This window comes from Malaclemys terrapin, chromosome 2 (genome assembly GCF_027887155.1).
Source record: "Malaclemys terrapin pileata isolate rMalTer1 chromosome 2, rMalTer1.hap1, whole genome shotgun sequence".
NCBI classification, from domain to species: domain Eukaryota; kingdom Metazoa; phylum Chordata; order Testudines; family Emydidae; genus Malaclemys; species Malaclemys terrapin.
In genome coordinates this window covers 31,679,279-31,695,379 of record NC_071506.1, presented here as the reverse complement: position 1 = coordinate 31,695,379, position 16,101 = coordinate 31,679,279, and the positions used below count along the sequence as shown (strand labels likewise).

Genomic DNA, 16,101 nt, shown 5'->3' with positions numbered 1-16,101 from the left:
AAACGTGGACACACAGGTTCCCTCCACAATTGGGCTCCATAATAGCCCCAAACAGGTTGAGGTTAAGGGTACTGAGGTTAAGGGTATATAGGCTACAGACCTACCCCTAGGGGGAGTCCCATATTAAACAGGGGCATATGGAAAGACACTGTTGGCGATCTCCCCAACAGCTGTATGGTGGATTATTCACCCCAATCCCTGCACAAAGCCAGTTACTTTGGCTGTGCGTGAGAAGGTATGAATTTCACACACAGTGAATCTAACTTCATTAAAGTCCATCTGCGTTTCAATTTAGGGCTTGGCTACACTTGTGAGTTACAGCGCAATAAAGGAGCCCCGGGCATACTAGCTCACTACCCGTTCACATTGGCAAGGCACGTAGAGCGCTCGGACTCCACGGCTGGAGCGTTCCTAGTACTCCACCTCAGTGAGTAGAATAACTTTTGATGCGCCCCCGCTGGAGCGCCCCAGCATCAGTGTGAACGAAGTGTTGCATTACTGCGCTCTGATCAGCATCCAGAAACATCCCATGATCCCATAATTAAGTCAAGTGGCCACTCTTGTCATTGTTTTGGATGTGCCCTTTGACAACCGTCATGCTTATCTGCTGCGAGACAAAGCAACCATTACTGTGGAATGCTGTGTGAGAGAGAGAGGCGGGGGAGAGAGGGAAAGGGGGAGGTCTGCTGCTGTCTGAACTTACAAGATAGCATGCTGACATGCTCTCAGCCCCTCTCTCCCCCCACATACACACAACACACTCCCTGTCACACTCCACAAACATTTGAAAAGCATGTTCCAGCCACTTGCATGCTGGGATAGCTACCACAATGCACTGCTCTCTGTGGCCGTTGCAAAAGCTGCTAATGTGGCCATGCCAGTGCGCTGTCAGCGTGGACAGACTACAGCGCTTTCCCTACTGCGCTCTACAAAGGCTGGTTTAACTCAAAGCGCTCTAAATCTGCAAGTGTAGCCATGCCCTTAGTCCATGGCCTTGCATTAGGAGATTAGGAGAGGGTTGTGTGGACATATCTTGTTGCATCAAGATGCAGACTGTCTACACATTAGTTCTTTAAAATGACCATGGAGAAAACTGAAGACTCTCAACCTTTAATAAAGAATATAGTACAAAAGCTTCTAAAGCTCAGTACAATAGAATTGGCTCCTTCTACTTACACAGATTGCCTTAAAGCAGATGTGCCATCTTAAATGTCAATGCTGGTAGGTAACATGGTATGGTAACACTGCACTTTCCTGTTAACACTGGTGGAGTTTTCAGCATAGTGGAAAAACTCCTTTTTTATGAGTAGATGATTTCTTATACTCTCACTAAATGTAAACCAGGATGAGCACAGAGTTATGCTCAGTTAGTCACACAGATGGGACTACAAGGGATATATACACAAGTATGCATTACTCCCTTTATTCCTGAAAGCTGTACTTTAAATTAAGCAGGAAAGAGAGGGGGCAAGGAAGATCTTTACCCCCCCAAAAAGTACAAAGAAAAACAGAAGCCAATACAAAGAAATTTAAAAGTAATTTAACTAGAACATATGGAATGAATAAATCTTTACACTTCTGTATCAACTTATCAGAGGACCTCAAAGCATTTTCGTAAAAATTAGAAACAAAAATTGAAGTTAAACTAGAAATAAAGATAGTACAAGGAAGAGGAAACAAAACCAAAAGTATAATCAACTGAAACAGATAAACAATGCAACATTAGAGCTAAATTCAGCTGAAAATAATAGCAGGCTTTCTTTATAAGCCCTAAATCCTAGCTCTGAAGTAGGCCTATCTAGCCAAAAGAAATTTCAGCATAAGAAGCAACAACAACAAAAAAAAGTCAACACCCCAAATGCAGGTTATACTCATCCAGGAGGAGGGGAGGTCATAATAGTCATTTCCTTAATCTCATGCTCCAAATTGCAGATTCTCAACTCCTTTTAAAATCCCCACCTCCCACTCGTATGACGCAAACAGGATTTAATGTAGATCTTGGCTGGAATAATCCTCCCACAGTGCCCAGCTGAGATTTACTGGAGAGGTGAATCATCTAAGATACTTCTTTATAAATTCAAAAAGCTCCTCTCCTGCAACCACTGAATTGCTGCATGGGGCCTTCATCCTAATCTTTAGAGTGCTTCAGCATAGTGGTAAGGAAGGAGGAGATGGAGAATCCTCCTCAACAATACCCAGACTTTTTTTTTTTTATTATTATTACATCTTCAGGCCATTTACTTCACTCTTAACTGACAAGTCATCTAGAAAAGAGTCTGCTCCAATATTAAAACATTTAGAGACCTCATAAGCATGTTCAATGGAGTCTAATTCCCTGAGAACTAGGATACTATATATGGTAACAGAGCTGAGCAGAATCAACTAGTCCAGTCTTGTTAACTCATATCTTCTGCATCCAAGAGGTCTAAAGTCTATTATGGACCCGAAGGCACTGAGATGCTATTTAGGCTGCAATGGACCCTTAGATATTTGATCTGGGAGAAAATGGGGGGGGGGGGGGGAAGAGAAAAGAGAGGAGAAAGAAGAGTTAACTTGTTAAGACGGGGGGAAGACGGAGAACCAAGATGACAGAAAAAAGTAAATTAGCTGCTCTATCCTTTAGTTATAAGCCAGGATTAATTAAATTCTTAAAACTTCAAAAATGCACTCTCCCCCTACCCCTAATCAGTTACTGGTCGTCCTGTATTCTGAAACATGGGGTCTTAGAGTCCTTATAAAAGTTATCCTATTTAATGCAACTATAGATGTTTATATTAACTCATTCATCTAGTTATCTTGCCATATATATCTATACTTATATACTTTGTTGGATTTTACTAAACTCTTGGCTAAATTTGCTGGATTTTACCAAACTCAATGAGTTCCACAGTTTAATCACTGTATACAAAAATCACTGTCAGATTAATTAAATGTCTCCTTGTTCTTTTTATTATAGAAAAGATTAAAGAGCATTCAATATTCTCTCTATATACCATTGATTTGTATACCTATACTATGTCCTATTATATTCATTTTCTAATCCTAATTTGTAAATCCCTTTACCATTCAAGTTCCAAGCCTCTTAACCAGAGGCTGAAAATAGTACCTAATTGTTCAGTGGTTTGGAGCTTGGAACAATGGTTTGCTAAGACTAAGGTGAGAAGACCTAACTCATTTTTATTTGGGACCACTCTGGGAGTCTGCATTTTACATCTCCACATGTGAAGTGCTACTGCACTAACCTGTTCTTCTAGTCACCCACATCATATGAGCATTTGTACTGTTTAGCCGTTAATTGGCCTCAGAGATATTCAGCAATTATAGGTTCACATTCCCCACTCCCAACTGAAATTGGGGGGGAAAAAAAAATCAAGATAGAAAACTGAGTTAAAGTTTTGAAAAACGTAATTAAAATAACTAGAATTGTGAAATGACTAACCATATACAATATTTTTTTTAAAATAGTGAGGTTTCAGCTTTTCAAAATATCTGCCAAGAATATAAACATAAAATACTCACCCTCTTGGTCTACTTCTGTGATTGTAACCCATTCCAAGGACACGTGGAAGCCACTTCCTTTTGCATCCAGTTCATCTTTTTCTACTCGAAGCAGAAGCCCAGCTACTGAATGCACATCTGACTTTACAAAGGAAACACTGTGGGCTATAACAAAGGGACTCCCAAGTTCTTCATTAAACATAATCTGTAAAGCAGAAAGAAGAAGAAAAAAAGAAAGAGGTTGGAGGGAGAAGGGAGGAGTCCATAGTAGCTACTTTGCTATCCACTAGAAAAGGAATGAGTAAGTTGACTGAAGCTACCCCAAGGATTTCACTGCCAACACAGATCACTCAGTGACTTCCGCCTCTGGTTTGTTCTCTTTGCCCAGATAGTTTTGACATTCTTTTTATTATTAATTTGTATATTAAAGTAGCAGCTAAAAGGGCCATTATGCTAGGTACTATGCAAACCCAGTAAGATAGTGGATATATGATTTGATGATTTTGATAATAAATCAATCAATTTTGGAAAACAAAATCTGACTTTTAAAATAACCTTCTTTGGTTAATGAGTTGTTTATCATTAAATTCTGAAGGGTTCCTTTACTAGACAACTGTAGAAAACGGTGTATGATAAATGCCTATTATTAAATGGAGGAAGAGGAGGAAATTAATCATTTTAAAACTGCTGAGATGAGGAAGCACCTTATTAAAATCTGTGAGTGGAGTTTGGGGCAGCCCAATCTGCTCCTGCATTTTGCTGAAAGCTGATCAGAACTGTCTGACCTAGTTTAAATCTTGAATGATACATTCATCTGGTAACCACTGTACTACAATGTGGGATTGTTGCAGAAAAAAAGTCCAATAGTTTGAGTCATTTAAATTGATCCAGAGATGGGAGCTACAGTAATAGAAACTTTGGTTCTGGAGACCATATCTTTTTATTCTGTCTCAGGTCAAACAAGCACTTATTTAGCACAGTATCAAAATGTTGATAAAATTGATCAAGACGAAAAAGGACATGAAGATAGGAATGTTTTAATTGCCTATACATCTATACCAGGAACCAGTGTAATAAAACAAAAGGAATTAGAATTGCTCATTTATTAACAAAAATTCAACCTAGTTGGTACGGTTGAAGTCTGGTGAGAAGACTGGCATGACTGTAATGTTAAAATCAATGGTTATAACCTGCTTAGGAAGACTGGAGTGCACAGAAGGGGAAAGAGAATGGCAAACTGTTAAAAATGAGATTACTGATTTCCAAGTCACTGACAACTTGGAAGAAAATGATCTTGCATGCTGACAGATCAATGTCATAACAAATAAAGCACAAGACATACTATTTGGTGTCTGCTACAGACCACCAAATCACACTAGAAAACAGGATGACTACCTCCTTAAGCACCTACCCACAAGATGGAGAAAACCCATTGTTCCATGGTGCTTCACATTGAATAAGCAGTCACTGAATTTTAACAAGCAACAATTGTCCCTAGTCTATCAGTAATGGTGGCACACACATATAAAGACATACGCACACACACAGGGTATAATCTTCTTGAACTACCTCAGTCCTAGAAATTGTGAGATGAATGTGGCACAATTATAAATACTATGTCATTCCCCATCATCCATGGCACCATACAAACCCATTCTGTGGGCACACAAAGCATCTCTGAGTTCTGTTGTGCACGTGAATACTGTTCCAGTAATGACAGGGACCAGCAGTGTCTTGGATCCATTCCTGGTGAAATTGCTCAGCTTTGGCTTAGCAGACATTGAGCAGTGCTCAGCAGGCCACAATAATGTGAACAACATTGATAACATCGGCATCCAAACAGTTCTGAAGGCAGCGCCATCTTGATTTCAATCTGCTAATTCCACATTCCACCACCATTTTACAGCTACTGAACAGGTAGTTGAACCTTCTTTTTGCCAGGCCTTCTGCAATCAGGTTACAGATTCATAAACTATGGCAAAAAGAGGTAAGCAGGGTCCACTAGAATAAAGTGGGAACAGTTACTCCATTTATAACAATGTCATTTGGTAGAAACAATGTCCCATCTTGTTCATGAAGGTATAGTCTCAATCTCCAGAAAACACTGGCACCGTGCACCTTGCTAGTACATACTATGCTGGTGTCTATGACCTTGCCTCTCTGGTTGTCCAGGGTCTGCAAAATGAACCACCCTTGTGGTTTATGTACTCATGTGTTCCTTGCAGAGGGGAAATTCTGGGCACATAAGTCCCCTCAATAGCCCCAGGTCAGTCTGGGAAGCCCATTCTCTCAAAGCCAACAATGTTCCTGAAATAATTGCTAACGCCCATCCTGTTTAGGTAAATCACAGTCATGATTGCCTCACAAGCCTCCACAACCACCACCCTATCTCGTTAGCCACAGACCTGTAACAGGCTGGGGAGGCTTCTCTCTGGTGGCTATAGAGACCCACTTCTGAGCTCACATGGCCTCCTCATGCATGTGTTTGGACGCTGAAGGGTCATGGCAAGCTGATTACCAGAATGTCTACTTCTTCATACAAAAGTTCTGGGAGCCACTGCAGGTCATCCCAGGTCCACATGATTATGTGATCCCACCAGTCTGTGCTTGAGGCATTACTCCAGAAGCGCCAGTCTACATATGGAGAATCTGCAGTTATGGCAACAGGCACGAGCATCATCGCCTGTTTCCTCAGATTTTTTTGTTTGTTTTTTAAACACAGACATATTGAGCTTTATGAATTAGGCCAGATTGTACATTCCTTCAATTAGTCTTCAACTGCAAGCTGCAGTGTATGGGCAGAACAGTAAACTCCCTTCAATGTTACACCCATGGCCTCAGCAGATATTAAATACAGCTTCTTCAACCACATGAATCAAATCATTCTGATCTGGTCCATATCTTCTTTTTGAAGATCTTCCTAAAAGAGTAAACTATGTTTGCTCTTTATTCAGAATTTGTTGTTCTGCTTTTTCAGTTTCCTGGTCCTCAATCATTATCTTCACTGCTTTCACTATGTTTGCTCCATTACCTGTAATACTGCGCACACCCACCAACCCCTATATTTTATTTTTATATATATATATATATATAAAAATGGATGGCTTGGGTGATTTCATACATACCAACCCACTTTAACAATCAGATTTTTAAATATTCAGAGGTGTCTTTCTTTGATCTCTTTAAATGCTGGAGTCGGAAGAACAAATTGTCCTGCAATAATATATCAAATGTTAATCCCTAAAAGGATCAGTCAAATTGTGTGGCACAATCCACTTTCAATGAAATTAGTCATCCCTCGATTTCTTTTTTTTTTGATCCCCTCCTGAATGGTAACTACTACATTGGCAATTTTGTCTTGTACACTTTCAGCATTCAGTTTTGTCCCCAGGCCTTCCAGTAAGCAGTCAACAATTTTGCAAAATCCTGACTTCTCCATTAGCTTAAATGGTCTTGCTTAAATGGTCTTCCATTTACAGTGATTAATTGTAGGCAAGCATCCAGTAAGGCAGGTTCATCAAAAGTTATTGTCGTTGCCTTAGTTGTGAACACGGAGTCCAAAATACCTTGTGTTATAGTAGACTTCTTGATGTGGGTTCACCAGAATTGCATGCATGTTGTCATCATTTATGATTTTTATTCTGTAATTTTTTTTCTAAAGTAAATGCAGCATACTCCTCTCGGTGGTGTCTTCGAGTGTGCCTTTCCAGGTTGGCAACATAGTTGAATGGCACTCTGGTTTCCCAATTTGACAAGCACTTTTTTTTTTTTTTTAAACTGTCATATTTGAAGAACTTTCTTGCATGATTAATTCTCAGTTGTTGTAATAAACTATATAATATTTTTTAAATAAACCAAAGGCAATAGTGTAGCCCAGTTGCGTATTTCCAGAATCTAATCAAGTATGGTTGTGTTTTAGCAAAGTAGCGGCAAGAAGTCTGAGAAGTACTTCAGAAAGGGATGATCTTGTGTCACTAACAATCCATGCAAGGTAATTTAACTTGCAAACTTTCACAGAGCTTGTTCTGACTCTAGACTCCTCCTTTCCAAATTACAAGCTGCTTCTCAGATTCCTTGCCAGTGACACTACTTTGCTAATACACTAACAGGGTTAGATTGGGGAGAAGCAGGAAGTAACAACCTCTAGGAAAAATATGGAGGGGCCTAGAGTAGCCAGCTGAGGAGGCAGGAGCTATCACTCCTCTAGCCTTAAGTGTGAGGTTGATAGGAGGAAAGGGGAGGCTATATTCCTTTTACAGACTTCTCATGCACTCTTGAGGACAATAGAAATTATTCTCTTACATATGTTTGATCCAAAAAGACAGATGGCTAAAAGACCCAGAAGACTAGGGACACTCAGAGATTAGATATTTAATGTTTCTTTTATATTGAAGCTTAGAGATATCTAGTTTAAAGTAATATACAGCGGATATTATTCCCAGAATAGGTGTATAAACCCAAACTGGCCAAGTCTCCTTTAAGTGGGGAACAGAATCCAAACCTTCTGGAAGATAAATAATGATTAAGAGTGATGCAATTTGCAGTTTTGTTATTCCACTAGAGCCTCTCATGTTTTTATTTGAGGACAATATTTTTAACTTCATGTTCTGGGAAACACAAAGCATGTGGCTGTCCTAGATGTAAACAGTAAGCAATGTAGCATATAGATACATTCTGTAATTCAGAATTTATCATCATCATCAGTGCTCAAGTGATTATGCAGCACTAGTTCTCAGGAAAACTGAGCTCATTACTAGTCAGTCTGACCTGAAAAAAAGATGCTAAAGAAAACTAGCATACAGCTTAATAGAGTAGGGTTACCATATTTACACAAGCAAAAAAAGAGGACACGGGGGGGAGGAGCCCCGCTTTAGCCCCGCCCCTGCCCCACCCCATCCACTCCCTCCCACCTCCCACCCCCTGATTGCCCCCCTCAGAACCCCCAACCCCCCCCGCTCCTCGTCCCCTGACTGCCCCCTCCTGGGACCCCTGCCACTAACTGCCCCCTAGGACCCCACCGCTTATCTAAGCCGCCCTGCTTCTTGTCCCCTGACTGCCCCCTCCTGAGAACGCCCTACAACCCTACCCGTCCCCGGACTGCCCCGACCCTTATCCACACCCCATATTCACACCCCCAGCACCAGACAGACCCCCGGGGACTCCCATGCCCTATCCAACTGCTCCCCGCCCCCGACAGGACCCCCAGAACTCCTGACCCATCCAACCCCCTCTGCTACCTGCCTGCCTCGACCCCTCTCCACACCCCTGCCCCGACAGCCCCCCCGATCCATCTAACCCCCCCGCTCCCTGTCCCTGACTGTCCCAACCCCTCTCCACACCCTTGCCTCCCTGATAGCCCCCCCCCCCAAACTCCCGACCCATCTAACCCCCCCTCCCTGTCCCCTGACCAGGGCCGGCTTTAAAGAGCCCAGGAATCGGGGGCTGTGCTCCGGCCGGGGCTGCGGGGCTTGGGGCCGGGCCGGAGGTGCTCGGCCGGCGCTGCTGGGGCCCGAGCCAAGCCGGGTCCGGGCCGGGGGTGCTGGGGCCCGAGTCGGGACAGGCCCGTGCTGGGGCCCGAGCCGGGCCGGGTCCGGGCTGCGGGTGCTAGGGCCGGAGCTGCTGGGGCAGCCGGGAGCCGCTCGGCCAAGGCCACGCCTCCCCGGAGCTCTCCTCCTTGCGCCCCCCCCCCCCCAGCTTACCTGTTGCTGCCTCCCGCTTGCCCCTGCTTCTTTTCAGACTTCCCGCAAAGATCTGATTCGCGGGAAGCAGGGGAGGGGGAGCAGCAGGGGGCGGAGCGTTCAGGGGAGGGGAGGAGGAGGAAGGCAGCTGCGGGCCGGACAGCATGGTAAGGCTGCAGGAGATGGGGGGAGCCGGGAAGGGGCTTTGGGTGCCCAGCAGCGCTTGGCCGCCGTTTTTCTATCTATAAATAGCCGACCAGGGGGAAATCCCGGACATTTTAAAGTTTTTAAAAATCCCCCCGACGGCTATTTATAGACCGAAAAGCCGGACATGTCCGGGGAAATGTGGACATATGGTAGCCCTATAATAGAGGTAATTTACTTCTAAGGACACTAACCCTTTGTTTCAGTTTGAAAGGTGTAGAAGTGTATTGATTTAGTAGGGCTATAATACCTACTACTATATGATCTTGTGCCACTTGTTTTTACATTTTGTCATATAGCCATCACTCCTTTACATGCTAGCACTACTAAACTACTGTTACTATGCCAGCATGTAGTTATCTTCCTGGTTGCCCAAGCAAAGATACATCTAGATAGAGATGGGTCAAAGATTCCCTGCACCTCATTTTTAATAAGTGTCATGCTTCACAAAGGATTGAGGAGGGTAGCAGGCTACTGTTTAGGACAACAAAAAGCAACAAGACCTGCTGATTAGATATACAACACAGCTGCTTCAATTGCACTTCAAAAGAGCCTGAAATCTTAACCAATATTTCAGATAGCCAAAGTGCTATTACAACTTTTGCCATGAAATGGAAGGCAAAATAGTTCAGTTTCTATGCTACAAAACCTTGCCTTTCCAGAAAATGTAGTCAGGTATGGTTTTTGAGAAACTCTTAAGTAAATTATGCATCTGGGGAATAAAGGAAGGAAAGTGGTTTGGGTGGACATATCATTCCTGAATAGTTTCCTCTCCATGCTTAACTACTTGTTAGAAAAACCACTATTAGTAGTGTTAAAATAAATGCAATTAATTACTTGGAACAATGTTTACAAATCCCATTTATTGTGTGTATTAAAACTTAACTATCTATATAAATTCAGAGTCAGAGGGAATAAGTTGTGAACAAAATCAGATCTCACATTTCAGGAAGCAACTAATTATGGAACAGTATTGGGAGGCATGCTTCAAAAGAGTACAACAAACAAGGATGAGTCCTCTTGAGAGAGACCCCAGACTATAACACATTTCTAAGAATATTCTATAGTATCCTTTATCCACACTGTCAAAGTGTCATGCAAGATCCAGATAAATGGAAGTTAACTTATGTGTAACTGAAGGTTTTCCGAGATGTATAGTGCCTATTTGTATTCCACATGTGGGTACGTGTGCGCACCATGCACTTGAGACGGGAAAATCTTGCAACTAGCATGCACTGGTCTGCGCCTGAATCCTGGCTCTCCTTGTGCTCTGCACCCAGGATATAAGAGGAGGTGCGGACTGATTGCCTGTCCCAGGAATCTTCTCTCCCAGGAATCAAATCATGATCCGAAGCAGAGGGCAAGGAGAATGGGTAATGGAATGCAAATAGGGACCATACATGTAAATAACCTCCATTACTTCTTCAAGTGCTGATCCCTATGTGTATTCCACATGTGGGTGACTAGTAAGCAGTACAAAGGCTATGTCAGCAGAAAAGACTTGAATCAAAGCATAATGTATTGTGAAAGCACGAATGGAACTCCGGGTTTCCATCTTACAAACATCCAGCATCAGCATTTTTCGAAGAGGTGCTACTGAGTTCACCTGTGCTATTGTGGAATGGACCCTCAACCTGCCCAGAGGAGGAAAATGCTTCAAATGATAGCAAAGGAGGATACAGACAGAAATCCCCTTTGAGAGACTCTGAACAGATATCACTTGTCCCCATGCTCACTCAACTAGAGTAACAAATAGTCTACATGATAGCCTAAACAGTTTTGCTCTTTGCAGGTAGAATGCCAATGCTCTTCTGATGTTGAGAGAATGAAGTCTCCTCTTCTCACTGGAAGCAGGAGATTTTGGAAAGAATCCCAGTAAATGAATCAATTAGTTTATGTTGAACTCAGAAATTACCTTCAGGATAAATTTCAGGTGGAGGCAAAAGGATACCTGCTCTTTATAAAATATAGCATATGATGTCAGCCATGAGGACCCCCTACTTCCCTACTCTACTGGCAGACATAACTGTGACAGGAACATGACCTTCATAGACAGGTAGGACATCAAGTCCATGGCCAATGGTTTGAAAGGTAGCTTGTAAGTGTTGAAAATACAAGACTGAGGTCTCACTGCAGTGCTGGCTTCACTACTGATGTGAATCTGGTAGATACAGGGAGAGCAAAAATAGAATGTGTTGGAAGATGGCATACACTGATTGCTACTAGGTGGATCCACAGAGAGCTAATAGAAAGACCTGACATCATGAGAGTGAGGAGGTAGTCTAAAATAGCAGGAATACCTGCTGACCCTTATAACTGATTCTATTGGGCACAGGTAGAGAAATACCTCATTTGGCTAGATAATATTTTCTGGTAGAATCTTTCCTGCTGTGATTAAGTGTAGTTTATACAGCTTCTAAACATGAATGCTCTAGGTCTGACACTGATCCAAATACTAAGCCATGAGGTGAAGAGAGTCCAGGCTGGAAGGCCTGATCCCACCATTTGCCTGAGTTGGCAGGTCCAAGAAGGACTGACTGCTGATGGATTGACATTTGTAGGAAGTCCAGAAACAACAACTGTCTAGGACAATTGGGCGTGATGAGAATGACTCGTGCTCTGTCAAAATGAATCTTCCATAGAACCTGGGGAAGTAGCAGGATGGGAAGGAAGGCATACTTCAAATGGCTGGTTCAGAACAGCAGGTAAGCATTGTCCCTAGAGTCCTGACCTAGTGCTGCTTTGGAACAATATATGCTGAACTTCTTGTTCCTCTGGGAGACAAACAGGTCCCAAGAGAGTCTTCCCCACTGAGTGAAGATATTGTTCAACGCTGAACTGTCTAACTCCCACTCATGAGCTACTCCTGAGGGAATTCTGCGCCATAAATTAAAAATTCTGAGCACAATATTTTAAAATTCTTCAAAATTCTGCATATTTGTAAAAATAACCCAGTATAATCACGCCAGTTTCAAATATTTTGGTCATTTAAACTACAATACAATGGATTGAGAATAGGAGTGGGGAGCATTGAAAGAAATCCCCAAACCTCCTTTGTCTAACAGTAATGAGCTAGATTTGATCCTTTATTTCTAGTTATTAGTCAAATATATATGCAACAACATGCTCAGTATTACATCATAGGCAACTGAAAAGCAAGTGAGGGCTGGGGAATGAAATTCACAATTTATATTGGCTATTGACCATCTCCAGAAAGGTGAGTAGTAAATAGTTAATGGAGCATATTTTGATAGGAAAATTTTGAAGTCTATACATTTAGACCAGTTATAATCATTAAAACACCATAAACATTTATAAGGCCACGCTATCATTTACAATAAAGGTCCTTTACACCACTTTGGCAATGAAAAGGAGCCTTAAAACTTTTACACATGTTTTATGCTCCTGGGGGAATTCACTAAGAATGGGAACAAACCACTAACAACAATGGGAACAACTAAGTAGGCAGGCTGCTACATTATGCTCTGCCTGAGGGGACAGAGCCTTCTTCATGCCTACCTCCAAACACCCCAAAGCCTGGACCCTCCCCATGCCAAGCGTGCTGCAATAACAAGCCAGAGGGACAGAATCTCTCTCGTCCACTTGCCCACTTGGCCCCACCCCCTACGGCAACGACTGACATCTCCTCACACACGCCCAGACCCTCTACCCTCCCCCAAGTGCTGATTTACATCTCTGCCAGCTCCTCCAGGCTGCGGGGAGGAGCAAACGACCACTCTTGCGGCTTCCCTTTCCTTCCCCTCAGAAGTCATTTTTCTGTGGGGAAGCAAAGAAATCTGAGGAGGATATGAATTCTGGGCCTCCATCCTCCCTTTTTCTTGGGAACTATGAAATAGTTGGAATAGAAGCCTTTCCCTTGTTGCTGAGGTGGCACTCACTCTACAGTTCCTCACTTGAGAAGAGATTCCACTTCTGGTTTGAGGATTTCCTTGTGAGAGTGGTCTTTGAAGGGAGGTCAGGAATGGGGTTTTGGAGGAGGTGGAGAAAAACTTGACAGCATAGCCAAAGTGGAAGATATCCAGTACCCACTTGTCCATTGTTGTAGCTCTCCAGTTGTAGGCAAAGTACACTAGTTGGCCACCAAAGCTGACTTTGGAAACAGGTGGGGATCGCATCCTTGCAGTGGCGTGCAACTCTCAAGTGTCCTACCAAAAGTAACTTTTAGCCAGTAGATGAGGTTGGGTAGCTATTCTCAAGAAGGGTGGGGCTGCTGTGACATTCTGTACCTCATGGGAACACTCTACACCCCCATGTTCATCCTTATAATATGACTGTGTGGTATCTAATGCAAAGTTTGCCACGTCGGGTGTCTTCGGAAGGCTCATGATGTACTGAGCATTGTTATTATGGTAATGTTATAGGTTATAATTTCATGTATATAGTTATGAGGCTGAAAATGTTCCTCATGGCTTAAAGCAAGCCCAGGCAAAAACTCTCTAAGAACAGAGGAGCAGTTCACACGTCATCAGGGCATGTATGGGACAAACCCAGCCCAGCCTCACAGGAACAAAGAACAATGGCCTAGGCAACAAAAAAGGATCTGTTGGACTCTAGAGTGTAAGTCACCCCCCTTCCTTTGGTCAGTTGGGGACTGCAATGAGGTAATGCTCTCTTGACTCTGAAGGGGGGAGGGGCAAAGCCAAGAGGAAAGAAATAACATGATAAAAGGGAGAGATTATTTGCCACGTGCTTCCTCTCTCTTCCACCTCCATCTACAGATGACTGAAGCGCTGATGAAAGGGGTGCCTGGCTAAAGGGCAACCAGCCAGCTTGTGGTGAGAAGCATCTAAGTTTATAAGGGTGGTTAAGATTAACTTAGAATGAGTTTTGCTTTGATTTCATTTGACTAAATCTGACTTGTTATGCTTTGACTTATAATCACTTAAAATCTATCTTTGTAGTTAATAAATCTGTTTGTTTATTCTACCTGAAGCAGTGCATTTGGTTTGAAGTGTGTCAAAGACTCCCCTTGGGATAACAAGCCTGGTACATTATCAATTTCTTTGTTAAATTGACAAATTCATAAGTTTGCAGTGTCCAGCGGGCATAACTGGACAGTGCCAGACTGAGGTTCCTAGGTTTGTGTCTAGGACCGGAGATACTGGCTAGTGCCATTCGGTTGCACAATCCAAGGAACAGCTTACATGCCAAAGGCTGTGCGTGAACAGCCCAGGAGTGGGGGGGTCTCACAGCAGAGCAGGGTAAGGCTGGCTCCCAGAGTTAAGAATTGGAGTGACCTAGCAGATCACCGATCCAGATAATACCAGAGGGGAACATCACAGCTGCATACCTTGGTTTTTGCACCGTTTGGTGCTTACGTGGCAGTTCATATGATTGTTGGTGGCAGAAAGGATATGGAAGAGGCCTTGGCTTATATACCTGTTCATGATGCTTCCTATTTGGGGCAGGAGTATAAATGCCCAAGGTGTGGAGGGAAGTCCTGGAATCTTAACGAGTGCAAAAGTTAGCTTGTTTTCTTGTTAAAGAGATTGGCTTCACCGAAGTGCAAATCCTCAGTGGTGTTCTGGACCTTCCTGGGAAACCAAAGAGTGAAGCAGTGACTCTCAATGCATTACTGCTGCAGTCACTATAGATCAGCGTGCAGTGAGGTTTTATCCGCAAGTCTACCTTCCTCAACAAGAGCTGAGTATGAAATTCCCCCAGCAGGACAGGACCCATTTTTGGGCTTCAAATACTTCATAAAATCGTATTTTGCTTACATAGCCTGGTAGTTAAAGATTCTGAACTGGAAGCTGGTGGATACCTTCTTCCCCAGAAGATCAAGGAATTTAGCTACCTTGTCTGCATGGGTGGTCTTAGGACGTTGCTGCCTGGATCCTTCAGTGGCTGCTTGTACTACTAGTGAGTTGGGGAGGCAGGATGGGGTGACAAGAATTCTGCCCCTTTTGCAGGCACGAAGTAGCGCTTCTCAGCCCTTTTAGAGGTGGGGTACATGTTGCCAATGTATGCCATACCACTTTAGCTAGTACCATAACGGCCTCATTCACTGGAAGAGGTACCCAAAATGATCCAGTGGGTTGCAGGACATCCAAGAGTATCTTGAACTTCTTCTAATGGAATCTGAAGTTTTACCACCACCCTCTGCAACAGTTCTTGATACTGGTACTCCAGCTGGTACTCTAAAAGGAAGAACCTGCTATGGGAGAAAAACAGCATGTTGTCAAAACACCACTAGCTCTTCTTTACCTGCCCGTGGGGCCTGCCGCCACACAGGCATCCCGACCATGGAGGCTTCCTCCCAGGCCTTGCTGGGAATTCAGCCTGCATGCCCTTGCCAACAAAAGCCAGGCCGGGGGCGGGGGTGGGGGGGGAGAACCAGCCAGCGTGACAGATGTCTGTTGGTGGAGTCCTCAGGAAACAGGTAAGAAAGCTGCAAGAGGAGCTGGACTATCTGCATAGCGTCGGGGAGTGCAAGGACTTTATCAACTGGACACAGGATGACAACCAACTACAGATCTGCTCAGGGTCTAACCTCCCCAAATGGGTCTCCATATGCTGCCCTTGAAAGAAGGTTAAGATATAACTTTATCAGAGTTCATAACTTATAAGTACCTACATGGGGAACAAAAAAAAAAAAAAAAAATTGGTAATGGACTCTAATTGGTAATTACACAGATAAAAAGTATAACACGATCCAATGGCTAGATATTGAAGCTAGGCAAATTCAGAATAGAAGTAA

General features: G+C 43.2%; 1 protein-coding gene across 1 annotated transcript in view; it reads right to left on the bottom strand.

Annotated features, from left to right (window-relative positions):
• Positions 1-16,101, bottom strand: part of NUDCD1 (NudC domain containing 1) — a 124,741-nt gene that overhangs the window by 59,567 nt on the left and 49,073 nt on the right. The window contains exon 4 of the mRNA XM_054017854.1: positions 3,520-3,703. Coding sequence (XP_053873829.1) covers positions 3,520-3,703 — 184 coding nt within the window. The remainder of the gene's footprint in view (positions 1-3,519; positions 3,704-16,101) is intronic.